Below are 18,984 nucleotides of genomic sequence, written 5' to 3' on the forward strand. Positions count from 1 at the left end.
GTTAGCAACTACAAATTAGGTAGGCCTACTTGTTTTATTACACAACCTACCCTTTTGTTACATATTTATAGAGATAATTGATTACAATGTATGTTGGGGATTAACACAGAGATGGGGTTTTCTTTCATCAATAGAATGCATTTGCCATTAGGCTGGCTGACTACAACAACTGTAACATGCCATCTCAGTTGTCAGGATGAACATTTTTCTCACAAAAAAATGGATTCAAGCAAACTGTCTCTCGTCAACAGTTTCACTTGTCACCATGATTGCATGTCAGGCCTACTTAAAAGGTCATGTTAGTACACAAGTCATTTGAAAAGTAGTTATTCTTCAGAAACATAGTTAAACAGTAAGTTATATTACAACCTACCTCTCAAGTAAGCAGCGTGTTCTCTTGCTAATGAAATAGGACATGAAAAATCTGTCAGTGGTTAGTTGAATCAGTCTCTTTGCACTGTTCTGTTTGTCTGTTTAACAGCTAACCTCCCAGAATCAGAATCTTTTGATGTCACAATGAAGGCCCCATTGCCATGATTACCCACAGAAGCTCTCGTGTGTAATCAAATGCTGGAACAATTCACTTTTTTTAAGCTATTGAGCACAGTCATACCGAATATTTACATTGAATCCATGTAACCATATTTTATATTAAAATAAAATGCTCTACTTCTTATCAAATGATTGACCATTCATAATACAGGTGTTTTGCCTAATTCAAAGTCAATATGTTTTAGATTTCACAACGATCATCCAGGTTTACTTAGGTTACTTGTTTGATCTCAGCCTACCACTAATGTCAGTGTTTCTCATCATACTCTTCATCATTAATAAAATATATAGGCTACCTTACTACAGTAAAACAGGTCTTCCATAGACTATGACACCTCAGTAACAAAGTTCCAACAAAGAAATGAGGGCTCAAGAAAACATCTCTCTTCAATGGCCTCAGCTATTAACCATATGATGAACAAGGTCAAATGCAGCACTAAAATCAAGAAGCAGCTCAACCATAAGTTTATTCTGGTCAAGTGACCTCAGCCATTGATCGGTTAAATCAACTGGAGCTGTTGCAGTCGAGGGATCTTCACGGTACGCACGCTGGTAGAGAAATAAGATGTGCTGGATGTGTAATTATCTAGGCCTAAAACATTTGATTGAAGAGTAGGTGTCCCTGAATTTTTGCATGTTAGTTCAATTTGTTATTAAGGAAATCAATATCAGCTGACTATAGAACAGTAGTTTTAGACCTGCCAACAGGGCCCATTGTTTAAAAACGTATTTGAAATGTTTCTTATCCATGTCTTTCCAGTTGATCTAACCAATCAGACTCAAGAGTATCACACATTCCTCCATTCATTCCCCTCTATCATAATCCTCTATCATATTCTGTGGTGACTCGACATTCAGGGCAGGTGGGGCTTAGCCCCACATTTTTTGCAAAAAACTGGCTGTCCTGTTTTGCATGTTATTTTGACATGAATACATTGTAAAAATATATATACAGTACCAGTCAAAAGTTTGGACACACCTACTCATTCAAAGAACAGCTCAAATAAGCAAAGATAAATGACAGTCCATCATTACCTTAAGACATGAAGGAACATTTCAAAAACTTTGAAAGTTTCTTCAAGTGCAGTCTCAAGAACCATCAAGCGCTATGATGAAATTGGCTCTCATGAGGACTGCCACAGGAAAGGAAGACCCAGAGTTACCTCTGCTGCAGAGGATAAGTTCATTAGAGTTACCAGTCTCATAAATTGCAGCCCAAATAAATGCTTGACAGAGTTCAAGTAACAGACACATCTCAACATCAACTGTTCAGAGGAGACTGCGTGAGTCAGACCTTCATGGTCGAATTTCAGCAAAGGAACCACCACTAAAGGACACCAATAATAAGAAGAGACTTGCTTTGGCCAAGAAACACAAGCAATAGACATTAGACTGGTGGAAATCTGTCCTTTGGTCTGATCAGTCCAAATTTGAGATTTTGCTTCCAACCGCCGTGTCTTTGTGAGATGCCGAGTAGGTGAACGGATGATCTCTGCATATGTAGTTCCCAGCGTGAATCATGGAGGAAGAGGTGTGATGGTATGGGGGTGCTTTGTTGGTGACACTGTCTGTGATTTATTTAGAAATCAAGCACACTTAACCAGCATGGCTACCACAGCATTCTGCAGTGATCCCCCATCCCATCTGGTTGCACTTAGTGGAACTAATAATTTGTTTTCAACAGGACAATGACCCAACACACCTCCAGGCTGTATAAGGTCTATTTGAACAAGAAGGAGAGTGATGGAGTGCTGCATCAAATGACCTGGCCTCCATAATCACCCGACCTCAACCTAATTGAGATGGTTTGGGATGAGTTGGACCGCAGAGTGAAGGAAAAGCAGCCAACAAGTGCTCAGCATATGAGCGAACTCCTTCAAGACATTTGGAAAAGCATTACAGGTGAAGCTGGTTGAGAGAATGCCAAGAGTGTGCAAAGCTGACATCAAGGCAAAGGGTGGCAACTTTGAAGATTGTCAAATGTAAAATATATTTTGATTTGTTAATTATAGATAAAAACGTATCGGTGATCATCGGCCATTGGAACTAAACATTAAGTTGAAAATTGCAAATTCAACAATGAGTGGTTTGGAAGGAATCAGTGGCTAACTGCAAACATAGTAGAGTGGCTGTGTGGTCCCAGGTCTAAGATTAAGGGTCTCTTTTCTTAGTTTAAAATTAGAAACGTTCAACATTGGCCATGCTGTCAATGAAGCATGATTTGTGCCACGCTCAAAACAACTGTTAACTCGGAACTGCATAATCTGACTTTAGTAAATTCAAGACAACTGGGAACTCGGGCCTCCTTCGAGAGCTACAAACTGAAGATCAATGACCTCATCGTGATTCAAGCTTTTTATGTTGAGTTCCCAGTTGTCTTGAAAGCACCATGAATCCAGAGAATGCCAGACTTTGATGACAAAGTTTGATGACAGAATTTGCCCGCGAAGGACCACCGCGCCACCTTCCTGTTCAAGTGGGAACAGCACAACAAGTTGAGTCCAAAAATGTATTGTATGCTTCTGCATAAATGATGTAATATGGCAGGGAGATAGGTATACTGTAGCTAAAAAAGTAATATTAATTGTATGTTTTGTAGTGAGGTGTTAGTAGCCCATGTGCCTCACTGAATGAATGAACTATTTCGCTGCCAGACAAGGCTCCGCTGACAGCCAGGTGTAGCAGTGGTAAGGTGTTGGGACTGCTGTTGGGACTCTGCTGTTGGGACATCTTTATGTTGGGACAGCTTTATGTAGGCTCTAACAGTTTGTGGGCACCGTTTGTCACCGTTATAGTGCAATTAATGTATTGTTTAGTGTTGTGTAGTGTAGTGGCTTTGTTGGCATGCATCCCACAATTTTTTTTTATTGCCCCATATCATATTCCTCTCTATCATATTCCTCTCTATCATATTCCTCTCTATCATATTCCTCTCTATCATATTCCTCTATCATATGCCTCTATAATATTCCCTCTATTGCTGCTTTGCGTGATGCATTGTTGTCTCTTTCTTCTTGCCCTTTGTGTTGTTGTCTTTCTCCAACAATGTTTGTACCCTGTTTTGTGCTGCTACCATGTTCTGCTGCTGCCATGTTGATAAGAGAATTTCCAATCCCAATGATAATAACAATCAATCAATAGCTCTGACCAATTCCCGAGGTTTGTAAGACCATGGGTATAATAATAATTAGTCAAAGACTCGGCTTATACAAAAGGTTAGTACAGTTTATTCAGAGAACGTTCTAAAGTCAGGAATACAAAACAATTCATTTTATACTGACTTCTCACGCCCACACATTCACACAACCATACGCACACACACACACACACACACACATGCATACAAACAGACAAACAGACGCACACACATGTTCTGCTACCCAGCCGCCAGAGATTAGTGACCTTGTCCTTGAGACACTCCCCGTTCTTCTCCCAAATCTCTAGTCAGGTCGGCACCAAGCTCAGACAATCAGTGTTTATAATACCGTAAAGACATATTGTCTTTACCCTAATTCTGACTAGACTATACATTTATTGATTATGATGTTATACATTCTAATCACTTCCATACAATTATATGTTTCAGGGTGGAATATTCTAATCATTCAATTAACCGATAATTCTCACCTAACACATGTTGTGTTGCTACCATGTTGTTGTCATGTTGTGTTGCTACCATGCTGTGTTGTCATGTGTTGCTGCCATGCTATGTTGTCGTCTTAGGTCTCACTATATATATCTACTATATCTATATCTACTGTCCCAAGATGGCAAAGCAGTCGAACGTGTGTTTGTCTTGTCCTGTCTTGTCCCGTGTAAATAGTCGGTTACCTCGTTTTTTTGTACATATTTCGGATATATTTTAATCTCGCTTTCCATCTACGAACTGAATATACCTTCCTGCAACCCGCCTCACCCAATGTGGTACGGATCTGCTATTTTTATACTTTAGAACCGGAACCCCCATCAGAAGATAACCAGCTAACTAGCTACTAGCTAGTAGTCAGTTAGCCACTGCTAGCGGTCTTCACCATGAACTCGTACACCAGCCAGCTTCAGCTCGGTCAATACCTGCCTGTCTGCACAGCGCGAAATCAACCCACAGCATACCGGACTGCTTTTTCTTTACCACATCACCGGATTCCTGCCGCAAGCTCTGGACCACTACAACGGAACATCCCAGCTAGCTAGCTGCAACTGAGTGGCTACTGCTGGCAAACGCATCTGTCCTGAAGCAAGCACCAGTTAGCCTTGAGCTAGCTTTGAGCTAAGCCCCTCTCCCGGCTAGCCGAAGAGGTATACCAGCTAATTCTTGGGCAACAATACCTCTCTTGCCAATTGGCCTGGACCCTTTATTGACGACACAGAGCCCCGCCGATCCATCACGACTGGTCTGCAGATGTCATTGTCCGAGGTGGTTTCTACAGGCTTTTGGGTTGCGATGTCGCCGAAGACCCATCTGCTTGCCCCGGCCTGCTAGCTTTCTGAATAGCCGTGTCTCCAGCTCGCCTAGCGTAGTAGCGACTACCAAACGGCTCCTTGACTCACCTATTGCTTCTCATTGGACCCTATGATCACTCGGCTACACATGCCTCTCCCTAATGTCGATATCCCTTGTCTATTGCTGTTTCGGGTTAGTTATTATTGTTTTATTTCAATGTAGAACCCTCAGCCCCACCCTACATGCCTTAGATAGCTCTTTTGTCCCACACCCCACACATGCAGAGACCTCACCTGGCTTAACTGGTGCCTCCAGAGACACAACCTCTCTCATTGTCACTCAATGCCTAGGTTTACCTCCACTGTACTCACATCCTACCATACCCTTGTCTGTACATTATGCCCTGAATCTATTCTACCACGCCCAGAAGTCTGCTCCTTTTACTCTCTGTTACCAACACACTAGACGACCAGTTCTTATAGCCTTTAGCCCTATCCTTATCCTACTCCTCCTCTGTTCCTCCGGTGATGTAGAGGTTAGTCCAGGCCCTGTAGTCCCCAACATTACACCTATTCCCCAGGCGCTCTCATTTGTTGACTTCTGTAACCGTAAAAGCCTTGGGTTCATGCATGTTAATATCAGAAGCCTCCTCACTAAGTTTGTTTTATTCACTGCTTTAGCACACTCCGCCAACCCTAATATCCTAGCCGTGTCTGAATCCTGGCTTAGGAAGGCCACCAAAAATTCTGAAATTTCCATCCCCAACTACAACATTTTCCGACATGATAGACCTGCCAAAGGGGTCGGAGTTGCAATCTACTGCAGAGATAGCCTGCAGAGTTCTGTCATGCTATCCAGGTCTGTGCCTAAACAATTCGAGCTTCTACTTTTAAAAATCCACCTTTCCAGAAATAAGTCTCTCACCGTTGCCGCTTGTTATAAACCCCCCTCAGCCCTCAGCTGTGCCCTGGACACCATATGTGCATTGATTGCACCCCTATCTATCTTCAGAGTTCATATTGTTAGGTGACCTAAACTGGGATATGCTTAACACCGCGGCCGTCCTACAATTTAAGCTAGATAGCTTCAATCTAACACAAATGATCAAGGAACCTACCAACCCTAAATCCTTAACCATGGGCACCCTCATAGATATCATCCTGACCAACTTGCCCTCTAAATACACCTATGCTGTCTTCAACCAGGATCTCAGCGATCACTGCCTCATTGCCTGCGTCCGTAATGGGTCCGCGGTCAAACGACCACCCCTCATCACTGTCAAACGCTCCCTAAAACACTTCAGCAAGCAAGCCATTCTAATGGACCTGGCCCGGGTATCCTGGAAGGATATTGACCTCATCCCGTCAGTAGAGGATGCCTGGTTGTTCTTTAAAAGTGCTTTCCTCACCATCTTAAATAAGCAAATGTAGAACTAAGAACAGATATAGCCCTTGGTTCACCCCAGACTTGACTGCTCTTGACCAGCACAAAAACATCCTGTGGTGTTCTGCATTAGCATCAAAAAGCCCCCGCGATATGCAACTTTTCGGGGAAATCAGGAACCAATATACACAGTCAGTTAGGAAAGCTAAGGCTAGCTTTTTCAAACAGAAATTTGAATCCTGTAGCACTAATTCCAAAAGTTTTGGGACACTGTAAAGTCCATGGAGAATAAGAGCACCTCCTCCCAGCTGCCCACTGGACTGAGGCTAGGAGACACTGTCACCACCGATAAATCAACGATAACCGATAATTTCAAGAAGCATTTTTCTACGTCTGGCCATGCTTTCCACCTAGCTAGCCCTACCCCGGCCAACAACTCTGCACCCCCCGCAGCAACGGGCCCAAGCCCCCTTTCCCCTTCCCCGCTTCTCCTTCACCCAAATCCAGATAGCTGATGATCTGAAAGAGCTGCAAAATCTGGATCCCTACAAATCAGCGGGGCTAGACAATCTGGACCCTCTCTTTCTAAAATCATCTGCCGATATTGTTGCAACCACTATTACAAGCCTGTTCAACCTCTCTTTCGTATCGTCTGAGATCCCCAACGATTGGAAAGCTGCCACGGTCATCCCCCTCTTCAAAGTGGGAGACACTCTACACCCAAACTGTTATAGACCTATATCCATCCTGCCCTGCCTTTCTAAAATCTTCGAAAGCCAAGTTAACAAACAGATCAACGACCATTTCGAGGCCCATCGTACCTTCTCCGCTACGCAATCTAGTTTCCGAGCTGGTCATGGGTGCACCTCAGCCACGCCCAAGGTCCTATTATAACCTCCATCGATAAAAGACTGTACTGTGCAGCCATCTTCATCGACCTGGCCAAGGCTTTCGACTTTGTCAATCACCACATTCTTATCGGCAGACTCAATAGCCTTGGTTTCTCAAATGACTGCCTCGCCTGGTTCACCAACTACTTCTCAGATAGAGTTCAGCGTGTCAAATCGGGGGGCCTGTTGTCCGCACCTCTGGCAGTCTCTATGGGGGTGCCAAATGGTTCAACTCTCGGACAGACTCTTTTCTCTGTACATATCAATGATGTCACTCTTGCTGCGGGTGATTCTCTGATCCACCTCTACATAGACGACACCATTCTGTATACATCTGGCTCTTCTTTGGACACTGTGTTAACAAACCTAAACTTTCCTACCAGACCCATATTAAGGAACTCCTATCCAAACAAAATCTAGAATTGGCTTCTTATTTTGCAACAAAGCCTCCTTCACTCATGCTGCCAAACATACCCTCGTAAAACTGACTATCCTACCGATCCTTGACTTCGGCGATGTCATTTACAAAATAGCCTCCAACACTCTACTCAGGAAATTGGATGTAGTTTATCACAGTGCCATCCGTTTTGTCACCAAAGCGCCATATACTACCCACCACTGCGACCTGTATGCTCTCGTTGGCTGGCCCTCGCTACATATTCATTGCCATACCCACTGGCTCCAGGTCATCTATACGTCTTTGTTAGGTAAAGCCCCGCCTTATTTCAGCTCACTGGTCACCATAGCAACACCCAGCCATAGGACACGCTCCAACCAGGCATATTTCACTGGTCATCCCCAAAGCCAACACCTTCTTTGGCAGCCCTTCCTTCCAGTTCTCTGCTGTCAATGACTGGAACGAATTGCAAAAATCACTGAAGCTGGAGACTTATATCTCCCTCTCTAACTTTAAGCATCAGCTGTCAGAGCAGCTGACCGATCACTGTACCTGTACACAGCCCATCTGTAAATCGCACACCCAACTACCTCACCCCATATTGTTATTTATTTATTTTTGCTCTTTTGCACCCTAGTATCTCTACTTGCACATCATCTTCTGCACGTCTATCACTCCAGTGTTAATGCTAAATTGTAGTTATTTCGCCTCTATGTCCTATTTATTGCCTTACCTCCCTAGTCTTACTACATTTGCACACACTGTACCTAGATTTTTCGTTTCTTTATCCCATGTGTAACTCTGTGTTGTTGTTTTTGTCGCACTGCTTTGCTTTATCTTGGCCAGGTCGCAGTTGTAAGTGAGAACTTGTTCTCAACTGGCCTACCTGGTTAAAGTGTTGTGTTATCTCTCTTGTTGTTATGTGTGTTATGTCCTATATTTAAAATTTCTTTATTTTTAATCCCAGCCCCCATCCCAGCAGGAGGCATTTTGCCCTTTGGTAGGCCATCATTGTAAATAAGAATTTGTTCTGAACTGACTTGCCGAGTTAAATAAAATAAATAAAATATGATATTCCTTCTAACATATTCCTCTGTATCATATTCCTCTGTATCATATTCATTCTATCATATTTCCTCTATCATATTCCTTCTATCTTATTTCCTCTATCATATTCCTTCTATCTTATTTCCTCTATCATATTCCTCTGTATCATATTCCCTCTATCATATTCCTTCTATCTTATTTCCTCTATCATATTCCCTCTATCATATTCCTCTCCACCCTCCATCCACTCCCCTCCCTTTTCATCCTCCTCATCTCAGCGCAGCCCCACTCCATCGGGTCGATTTGGTGTCAACATTTAAACACTCCCCAGATTTGTGAAAAGTAAACATTGTGTGTTAATACAGTGTTGCACAATATGCCTTAACAAAAATCAAACACAGTAAAATATTTTTTTTATATGTTTTGTTTTTTCATTGCATGCAAAAATACCATACCCTCCCTCCCTACTCCCTCTATATTACCCAGTCTACTCATCCATCTTCAAGCTTTCATCCCTTCCCTGCTCTTCTATCACCCTCTCAGTTCCACCTCCAGCTGGCTCCCTCTTTTTCTTCTTCTCCAGTCTCTTCCTCTCCTCTTTTCTCTCTTCTTCTCCTCTTTAACTTGAATCTTTCTCTCCATCTCCAGGAACTCAGCTTGAGCTTTCTCTCTCTTTTTCAGCTCCTCAGACCACTTCTTCTCTTTCTTAATCCTGTCTTTCATCATGTCATTATGTATCTTCATCAGCCCCTCTAACCTCTTTTTCTCTGCCTTTTCCTTCTCTTTGCTTTCCTTCTCTCTCTTTTTCTGTTCTAACTTCTCCCTCTTCTTCTCAGCCTTCATGACTTTCTTCTGCTCTTTCTCTCTCTCCTTCATCTCTTTCCTCTCCCTCTTTTTTTGCTCCTCCTCCTTGTGTTTCATCTCCTTTCTCTCTTTCTCGTCATCTTTCAACTTCTTATTCAGTTTCTTATTTTTCTCTTTTTCCTCCATTTTCAAAAACGTGATTTTCTGCATGTGGTGACCAGAAATGACCAGAAAGCCCACTCTTCCCAGGATGGTCTCTGCTCTCTCTGATGAAACCGTCCCATTGGAGCACTTGGAATGGGCACAGTCAACCTCACTCTTGAATCCCTCACTTGGGCTCACCTCCTTGACGCTCCTCTCTTCACTCTCAATTTCAAGGCGTATCCAATAATCCTAACAGGAAGAAATTGACTCTAGATGTAAAATTGTTCCAATGTGGCACATTCAATACACAACTGAGTGATCAACACACAATGACGGCCTAATAATCCTAGTGAGGGGTGATATTTTATACTATGAGCAAAGAGCAGCAGGTTTGGGGTCAATTCCATTTCAATTCCGGTCAATTCAGGAAGTACTCTAAAATTCAATTCTCTTCAACGCATTGAATTGAAATGGAACTAACCACCATCCCTGTAAAGTAGTAAGGTGAAATATGACACCTACCTTTGCATCTTCCAGGGTCCAGGGCCTGGGTTCCTCATCCTCTGACCTGCTTATGGAGGCTCCAACTATAACAGGCGTCTTAGTGACAACGCAGATCAGAGGGGTGGGCCGCTCATCATTGCGGGTTGCCAGAGTTAAGTTAGCATCTGATGCCTCTGCAGCGACTGAGCACTCAGTGGCGCCCTCTATCATCTCCTCTGGCTGCTTATGGTCATTGTCCAAAATGTGTGACAAGATTGGAGGCAGCCTTGGAGCAGGGCTTTTATCCAGGTCCTCTCCCTGGAGAATGGATGTGCCTACAGTGATCTCTGTGGCAAGGGAGGACTCGGTGGCATCCTCTTTTTCTTCCTTGGTCAGTTTGTGGTCACAGATACATGGCGAGCTTGGAGGCAGTGCTGCAGGGTCAGGAGGGCTTTGATCGGCTGCCATGTCCTCTTTGAGGTGAGTGGACACATCATTGGTTGTTTCACTGGCAACTGGACACTTGTTGGTTCCCTCTGCTGCCGCCCCTGGCAGTTTGTAGTCAATGTCAAAGACACATGGCAGACTGGGAGGCAGCATTGGGACAGGGCATTTAGCTGCTGATCTGTCCACTCCATCAACAGTAGCTGTGCCTGAAGTGGCCTCTGTAGCAAATGAGACCTCATAGGCATCCTCTACTGTGTGCTCTGGAGGCATGAAGTCATCGTCAATGACTGGTGGCAGGCATGCAGGCAGCACTGAGGGAAGAATTCTAGCTGCCCATCGGTTCTCTCTCTTGACAGTGGCTGTACCTGCAGTGGCCACTTTGGCAACTCGGCACTCCGTGGCTGAAACAGCAGGCTGGGAGGTTTCCGGGACATTGAATGAATTGCCAATGAACCGCTGAGTCAGTGGTGGGAGGGAGAAAGGATAGAATCTGTCCTCTTCCTTGATATTAGATATTGCCACTGGAGCAACTGAGACCTCAGTGGTTTCCTCTACTGTCTGCTGTGGTGGAATGGAGTCATTGTTTAAGAAGTGTGGCAGGTATCGATGCAGCATTGAGGAAAGATGTGTATCTGTCGATAAGTCCTCTCTTTTACCAGCAGATACATCTGCAGTGTCCTCTGTGGCAACTGCGCACTCAGCAGGGACAAAGTAGGAAAATACAATGAACCGCTGTGCATCCTGAGTGCGTATGGCTAATGGAGAGGGGGGATGCAACATGGTTGGTATAGGCCTCCGATTGGTGAAAGCCAGTGGTGGGAGGGAGTCAATACGGGGAGCCATGAACTCAGTGAGTGGACGGTTGGTCACATCTCTCACATTCTGCAGGAGAAAAGAAACACACATGATGAAGGTGATCACATTCAGTACATACATACTTTATTATGTACACTATATACTTATACATCACACATACAGCGCCTTCGGAAAGTATTCAGACCCCTTCACTTTTCCACATTTTGTTACCTCACAGCCTTATTCTAAAATTGATTAAATAATTTTTTTCGCTCATCAATCTACACACAATACCACATATTGACAAAGCAAAAACAGAATCGTTCCAAATTCAATTCAAATAAAAATAATGGAAATTTACATAAGTATTAAGTACTTTGTTGAAGCACCTTTGGCAGTGATTACAGCATAGAATCTTCTTGGGTATTATACTACAAGCTTGGCATACTTGTGTTTGGGGAGTTTCTCCCATTCTTCTCTGCAGATCCTCTCAAGCTCTGTTAGGTTGGATGGGGAGAGTTGCGGCACAGCTATTTTCAGGTCTCTCCAGAGATGTTCGATCCGGTTTAAGTCTGGGCTCTGACTGGGCCACTCAACGACATTCAGAGACTTGTCCCGAAGTCACTCCTGCGTTGTCTTGGCGTTGTGCTTAGGGTCGTTGTTCTGCTGTAAGGTGACCCATTGCTCCCAGTCTGAGGTCCTGAGCGCTCTGGAGCAGGTTTTCATCGAGGATCTTTCTGTGCTCCGTTCATCTTTGCCTCGATCCTGACTAGTCTCCTAGTCCCTTCCACTGAAAAACATCCCCACAGCATGATGCTGCCACCACCGTGCTTCACTGTGCCGTAGTTGCCAGATTTCCTCCAGACATGACGCTTTGCAATCATGCCAAAGAGTTCAATCTTGGTTTCATCAGACCAGAGCATCTTGTTTCTCATGGTCTGAGAGTCTTTAGGTGCCTTTTGGCAAACTCCAAGCGGGCTGTCTTGTGCCTTGTACTGATGAGTGGCTTCCATCTGACCACTCTACCATAAAGGCCTGATTGGTGAAGTGCTGCAGAGATGGTTGTCCTTCTGGAAGGTTCTCCTATCTCCACAGAGGAACTCGAGCGCTGTCAGAGTCACCATCGAGTTCTTGGTCACCTCCCTGACCAAGGCCCTTCTCCTCCGAATGCTCAGCTTGGCCGGGCGGCCAGCTCTAGGAAGAGTCTTGGTGGTTCCAAACTTCTTCCATTTTAGAATGATGGAGGCCACTGTGTTCTTGGGGACCTTCAATGCTGCCCAAGATCTGTTTCTCGACACAATCCTGTCTCGGAACTCTACGGACAACTCCTCCAACCTCATGGTTTGGTATTTAGTCTGACATGTACTGTCAACTGTTGGACCTTATATAGACAGGTGTGTGCCTTTCCAAATCTTGTCGTATCAATTTCATTTACCACATGTCCAATCAAGTTGTAGAAACGTCTCAAGGACGATCAATGGAAACAGGAAGCACCTGAGCTCAATTTCGAGACTCATAGCAAAGGGTCTGAATACTTATGTAAATAAGGTATTTCTGTATTTAAGTTGAATACATTTTCCAAAAAATGTAAAACAGTTTGTTCACTTTGTCATTATGGGGTATTGTGTGTAGATTGCTGAGAATTTTTATTTTATTTAATCCCTTTTAGAATGAGGATGTAACGTAACAACAGGTGGAAAAAGTAAAGGTGTCTGAATACTTTCCCAAAGGCACTGTAAATATCTAGTGTCCTCTCAGATGCTCTGCACCAGTCTGTACCAACCCTGGGTCTTCCAGCCAACAGGTAAACTAAGTGTAAAAATACATTCCCTACACCCAGCATAACATTTGACATTTTAGACATTTAGCAGAGGCTTTTATCCAGAATGACTTACAGTTAGTGCATTCAACTTAAGGTAGCTAGGTGGGACAACTACATAAAATTGATATGAAAGTCTACGAGAGATCGCTTGGTCTTGTTATAATTTTTTTTTTTAAAGACAAGGCAACCATAAGAACTGAGGACTATGTACATAACAATACTCAAAGAGAGACATACACGATACAACACAAGAAAAGTCATCAGACAAAATATTGGTAGCTTACATAAAATGGCATATGGCACATTTTGCCTGTATATTGACATATGTTTGCTTTAATCAATATTGTTCAATAGAACTCTAGTCGACTTTGTCAAAGTTGGTCTTGTTACCTCCTCAATCAGGCTTGGCATTTTCCTCGTCTCAAACCAAATCGTCTTCATCTCCTTCTCCTGCTCCCTCTGGATCTGCCACATCAGAGCCAACCTGGCTCCCAGCTCCATCATGTAATCTGTCTGGATCGTCCTTTCCTTCAACTGACACTCAGCCCTCCTCTGTGTCAGCGTTGAACCCTCCATGTCTTCCTCCTAGCTAACAATAACTCTGGAAAATAAATAACGTTGTAGTAAGTGGCGTGTTGCTAACCAAAGAATAATGCATCTCTTTACTGAGGACTATGTACATAACAATACTCAAAGAGAGACATACACGATACAACACAAGAAAAGTTTCTTCCCATTTACTTTCTTCCCATTTACTTACAATTAAGCAAGTGACAATCCCAATCCATGGATGATTACGCAATAGGCCTATCTGAATTACTAGTAGAACGTTGGCTACTTGAAAAGTTCAAATGAATCGATTTTGGCTGTTCCTTTCATTTTGTGCACAATATCCGTTATGACATCATCATTGTGATGCAAGGCGTTGCCATTGGAGATGACACAAAGCACAACACAGACTTTAAAAAGCAAACTTCAGGCTCTCTCTGTACCTTAGTATTGAGCCTTATTCAACCCCCTCATGTAACGCCACTCCATATTGGGCCTGGTTCTCACAAACCACACTAATCACTTATATAATATCATTCAAAAAAGTTTTTGGGGAAGAAAGTGACTCTATATCCATCATGGACCTAACTTGTTGTACAGTTTCATCTATTTTAATCACTCCAGTCTTCTCTTTGAGTGCCTCTGGGTGCAACTCAATTTAAAGAGGTCCATCAATTCAACTATTTGAAATGGATGACCATTCAATCAAAAAAATCAGATTATTTTTTAAGTTAGCAACTACAAGTTAGGTAGGCCTACTTGTTTTTTACACAACCTACCCTTTTGTTACATATTTATAGAGATAATTGATTACAATGTATGTTGGGGATTAACACAGAGATGGGGTTTTCTTTCATCAATAGAATGCATTTGCCATTAGGCTGGCTGACTACAACAACTGTAACATGCCATCTCAGGTGTCAGGATGAACATTTTTCTCACAAAAAAATGGATTCAAGCAAACTGTCTCTCGTCAATAGTTTCACTTGTCACCATGATTGCATGTTAGGCCTACTTAAAAGGTCATGTTAGTACACAAGTCATTTGAAAAGTAGTTATTCTTCAGAAACATAGTTAAACAGTAAGTTATATTACAACCTACATCTCAAGTAAGCAGCGTGTTCTCTTGCTAATGAAATAGGACATGAAAAATCTGTCAGTGGTTAGTTGAATCAGTCTCTTTGCACTGTTCTGTTTGTCTGTGCAACAGCTAACCTCCCAGAATCAGAATCTTGTGATGTCACAATGAAGGCCCCATTGCCATGATTACCCACAGAAGCTCTCATGTGTAATCAAATGCTGGATCAATTCACTTTTTTTTAAGCTATTGAGCACAGTCATACCTAATATTTACATTGAATCCATGTAACCACATATTTTAGTAAAATAAAATGCTCTACCGCTTATCAAATGATTGACCATTCATAATACAGGTGTTTTGCCTAATTCAAAGTCAATATGTTTCAGATTTCACAACGATCATCCAGGTTTACTTAGGTTACTTGTTTGATCTCAGCCTACCACTAATGTCAGTGTTTCTCATCATACTCTTCATCATTAATAAAATATATAGGCTACCTTACTACAGTAAAACAGGTCTTCCATAGACTATGACACCTCAGTAACAAAGTTCCAACAAAGAAATGAGGGCTCAAGAAAACATCTCTCTCAATGGCCTCAGCTATTAGCCATATAATCAACAAGGTCAAATGCAGCACTAAAACCAAGAATCAGCTCAACCATAAGTTATTTTGGTCAAGTGACCTGAGCCATTGATCGGTTAAATCAACTAGAGCTGTTGCAGTTGTGAACGCTGCGTGTAACACATCCGGTATCAGGATAAATAAAAAGCAAGGTCTGCTAACTTTCTTTAATTATGTTTAATTACCGCAAGCAATGAATGGCAAATGCAATTTACGTATATACGGGTTCACTGTATCACCACGCAGGGTAAAGCAGGGAACTGTGGAATGTACTCAAATAGCAGTTCTTATACTATGACAGTTTCAGTTCCAACTCGTCCAGTTGGCCTATCATAGTAGAGGCTGAGCACGGTTTAAACTCTTGCTCCGCCTTTGGGGGCACCCGGACTTGTCCAAGCCCCTTGGCGCTTTCCTTTGTCCACATCTGGTTGCTGGGTAGATTAGCTCCATCTTGTGTCTCCCCCTTGATTCTTCACTCAAACAATTCCTAATATGGTACTGATCAGTCTCCTAACCTCCCTGGTTGGCCTAGAGTGATGCACCCCTCCCCTCTCCAGACTGACCACAGCTTTTATGGCCTGTGTTGGTCAGTCCTTACACACCTACACACACACCCATCTGTATTGTTTGTGTGTGTGTGTAACAAAACAATATTCATCTTCAAACAATATGCTAACAGGCTATAGTGCATAAACATAAATCCTAACACAGTCGAGGGATCTTCACGGTACGCAGGCTGGTAGAGAAATAGGATGTGCTGGATGTGTAATTATCTAGGCCTAAAACATTTGATTGAAGAGTAGGTGTCCCTGAATGCTTGCATTGTAGTTCAATTTATTATTAAGGAAATCAATATCAGCTGACTATAGAACAGTAGTTTTAGACCTGCCAACAGGGCCAATTGTTTAAAAACCTTTTTGAAATATTTCTTATCCATGTCTATCCAGTTGATCTAACCAATCAAACTCAAGAGTATCACACATTCCTCCATTCATTCCCCTCTATCATATTCCTCTATCATATTCAGTGGTGACTCGACATTCAGGGCAGGTGGGGCTTAGCCCCACATTTTTAGCAAAACACTGGCTTTCCTGTTTTGCATGTTATTTTGACATGAATACATTGTAAAAATATATATACAGTACCAGTCAAAAGTTTGGACACACCTACTCATTCAAAGAACAGCTCAAATAAGCAAAGAGAAATAACAGTCCATCATTACCTTAAGACATGAAGGAACATTTCAAAAACTTTGAAAGTTTCTTCAAGTGCAGTCTCAAGAACCATCAAGCGCTATGATGAAATTGGCTCTCATGAGGACTGCCACAGGAAAGGAAGACCCAGAGTTACCTCTGCTGCAGAGGATAAGTTCATTAGAAATACCAGCCTCATAAATTGCAGCCCAAATAAATGCTTGACAGAGTTCAAGTAACAGACACATCTCAACATCAACTGTTCAGAGGAGACTGCGTGAGTCAGACCTTCATGGTCGAATTTCTGCAAAGAAACCACCACTAAAGGACACCAATAATAAGAAGAGACTTGCTTTGGCCAAGAAACACAAGCAATAGACATTAGACTGGTGGAAATCTGTCCTTTGGTCTGATCAGTCCAAATTTGAGATTTTGCTTCCAACCGCCGTGTCTTTGTGAGATGCAGAGTAGGTGAACGGATGATCTCTGCATATGTAGTTCCCAGCGTGAATCATGGAGGAGGAGGTGTGATAGTATGGGGGTGCTTTGTTGGTGACACTGTCTGTGATTTATTTAGAATTCAAGCACACTTAACCAGCATGGCTACCACAGCATTCTGCAGTGATCCGCCATCCCATCTGGTTGCACTTAGTGGAACTAATCATTTGTTTTCAACAGGACAATGACCCAACACACCTCCAGGCTGTGTAAGGTCTATTTGAACAAGAATGAGAGTGATGGAGTGCTGCATCAGATGACTTGTTCTCCATAATCACCCGACCTCAACCTAATTGAGATGGTTTGGGATGAGTTGACCGCAGAGTGAAGGAAAAGCAGCCAACAAGTGCTCAGCATATGAGCGAACTTCTTCAAGACATTTGGAAAAGCATTACAGGTGAAGCTGGTTGAGAGAATGCCAAGAGTGTGCAAAGCTGACATCAAGGCAAAGGGTGGCAACTTTGAAGATTCTCAAATGTAAAATATATTTTGATTTGTTAATTATAGATAAAAAACGTATCGGTGATCATCAGCCTTTGGAACTAAACATTAAGTTGGAAATAGCAAATTCATCAATGAGTGGTTTGGAAGGAATCAGTGGCTAACTGCAAACATTGCAAAGCAATCATTAGCCTGCTATTCACTGGAGTGGCTGTGTGGTCCCAGGTCTAAGATTAAGGGTCTCTTTTCTTAGTTTAAAATTAGAAACATTGGCCATGCTGTCAATGAAACATGATTTGTGCCACGCTCAAAACAACTGTTAACTCGGAACTGCAAAATCTGACTTTAGTAAGTTGTCTTGAAAGCACCATGAATCCAGAGAATGCCAGACTTTGATGACAAAGTTTGATGACAAAATTTGCCCACGAAGGACCGCCGCGCCACCTTCCTGTTCAAGTGAGCACAACACAACAAGTTGAGTCCAAAAATGTATTGTATTCTTCTGCATAAATGAAGTAATATGGCAGGGAGATAGGTTTACTGTAGGTAAAAAAGTAATATTAATTGTATGTTTTGTAGTAAGCTGTTAGTAGCCCATGCACCTCACTGAATGAATGAACTATTTCGCTGCCAGACAAGGCTCTGCTGATAGCCAGGTGTAGCAGTGGTAAGGTGTTGGGACTCTGCTGTAGGGACAGCTTTATGCTGGGACAGCTTTATGTAGGCTCTAACAGTTTGTGGGCACCGTTTGTCACCATTATAGTGCAATTAATGTATTGTTTAGTGTTGTGTAGTGTAGTGGCTTTGTTGACATGCATCCCACAAATTCTTTTTATTGCCCCATATCATATTCCCCTCTATCATATTCCACTATATCATATTCCCCTCAATCATCTTCCTCTATCATATTGTAAGGACCGACGCCGGAGATATAGACAGATATAGGGAAGGTAATGACAGAAGTGATTGAGTCCAGGTGAGTCCAATAATCGCTGATGCGAGAGACGGGGAAGGCAGGTGTGAGTAATGATGATGGCAGGAGTGCGCAATGCTGGGGAGCCTGGCACCCTCGAGCGCCAGGGAGGGTTTGCGGGAGCAGGCGTGACACATATTCCTCTATATCATATTCCCCTCTATAATATTCCCCTGTATTACAGTCCTCTATATCATATTCCCCTCTATCATATTCCCCTGTATTACAAGCCTCTATATCATATTCCCCTCTATCATATTCATCTCTATCATATTCCCCTGTATTACAATCCTCTCCATCATATTCCTCTCTATCATATTCCCCTCTATCATATGCCTCTCTATCATATTCCTCTCTATCATATTCTATTCCTCTGTCATATTCCCCTCTATCATATTCCTCTCTATCATATTCCTCTCTAT

General features: G+C 42.7%; 2 protein-coding genes across 2 annotated transcripts in view; one reads left to right on the forward strand and one right to left on the reverse strand.

Moving 5' to 3' along the window:
- Positions 1 to 18,984, forward strand: part of LOC139532104 (putative nuclease HARBI1) — a 203,731-nt gene that overhangs the window by 57,353 nt on the left and 127,394 nt on the right. The gene's annotated exons all lie outside the window — the stretch shown is intronic.
- LOC139531364 (uncharacterized) lies at positions 9,132 to 14,078 on the reverse strand. Its single transcript, XM_071327826.1, has 4 exons — positions 13,966 to 14,078; positions 13,596 to 13,806; positions 10,181 to 11,470; positions 9,132 to 9,907 (listed from the first exon to the last, which is right to left on the reverse strand). Exons 2-4 carry the CDS (start codon positions 13,779 to 13,781, stop codon positions 9,242 to 9,244), a joined length of 2,142 nt encoding a protein of 713 aa, XP_071183927.1. The 5' UTR covers positions 13,782 to 13,806; positions 13,966 to 14,078; the 3' UTR covers positions 9,132 to 9,241.

The sequence above is a fragment of the Salvelinus alpinus genome, chromosome 10 (genome assembly GCF_045679555.1).
Source record: "Salvelinus alpinus chromosome 10, SLU_Salpinus.1, whole genome shotgun sequence".
NCBI lineage: Eukaryota > Metazoa > Chordata > Actinopteri > Salmoniformes > Salmonidae > Salvelinus > Salvelinus alpinus.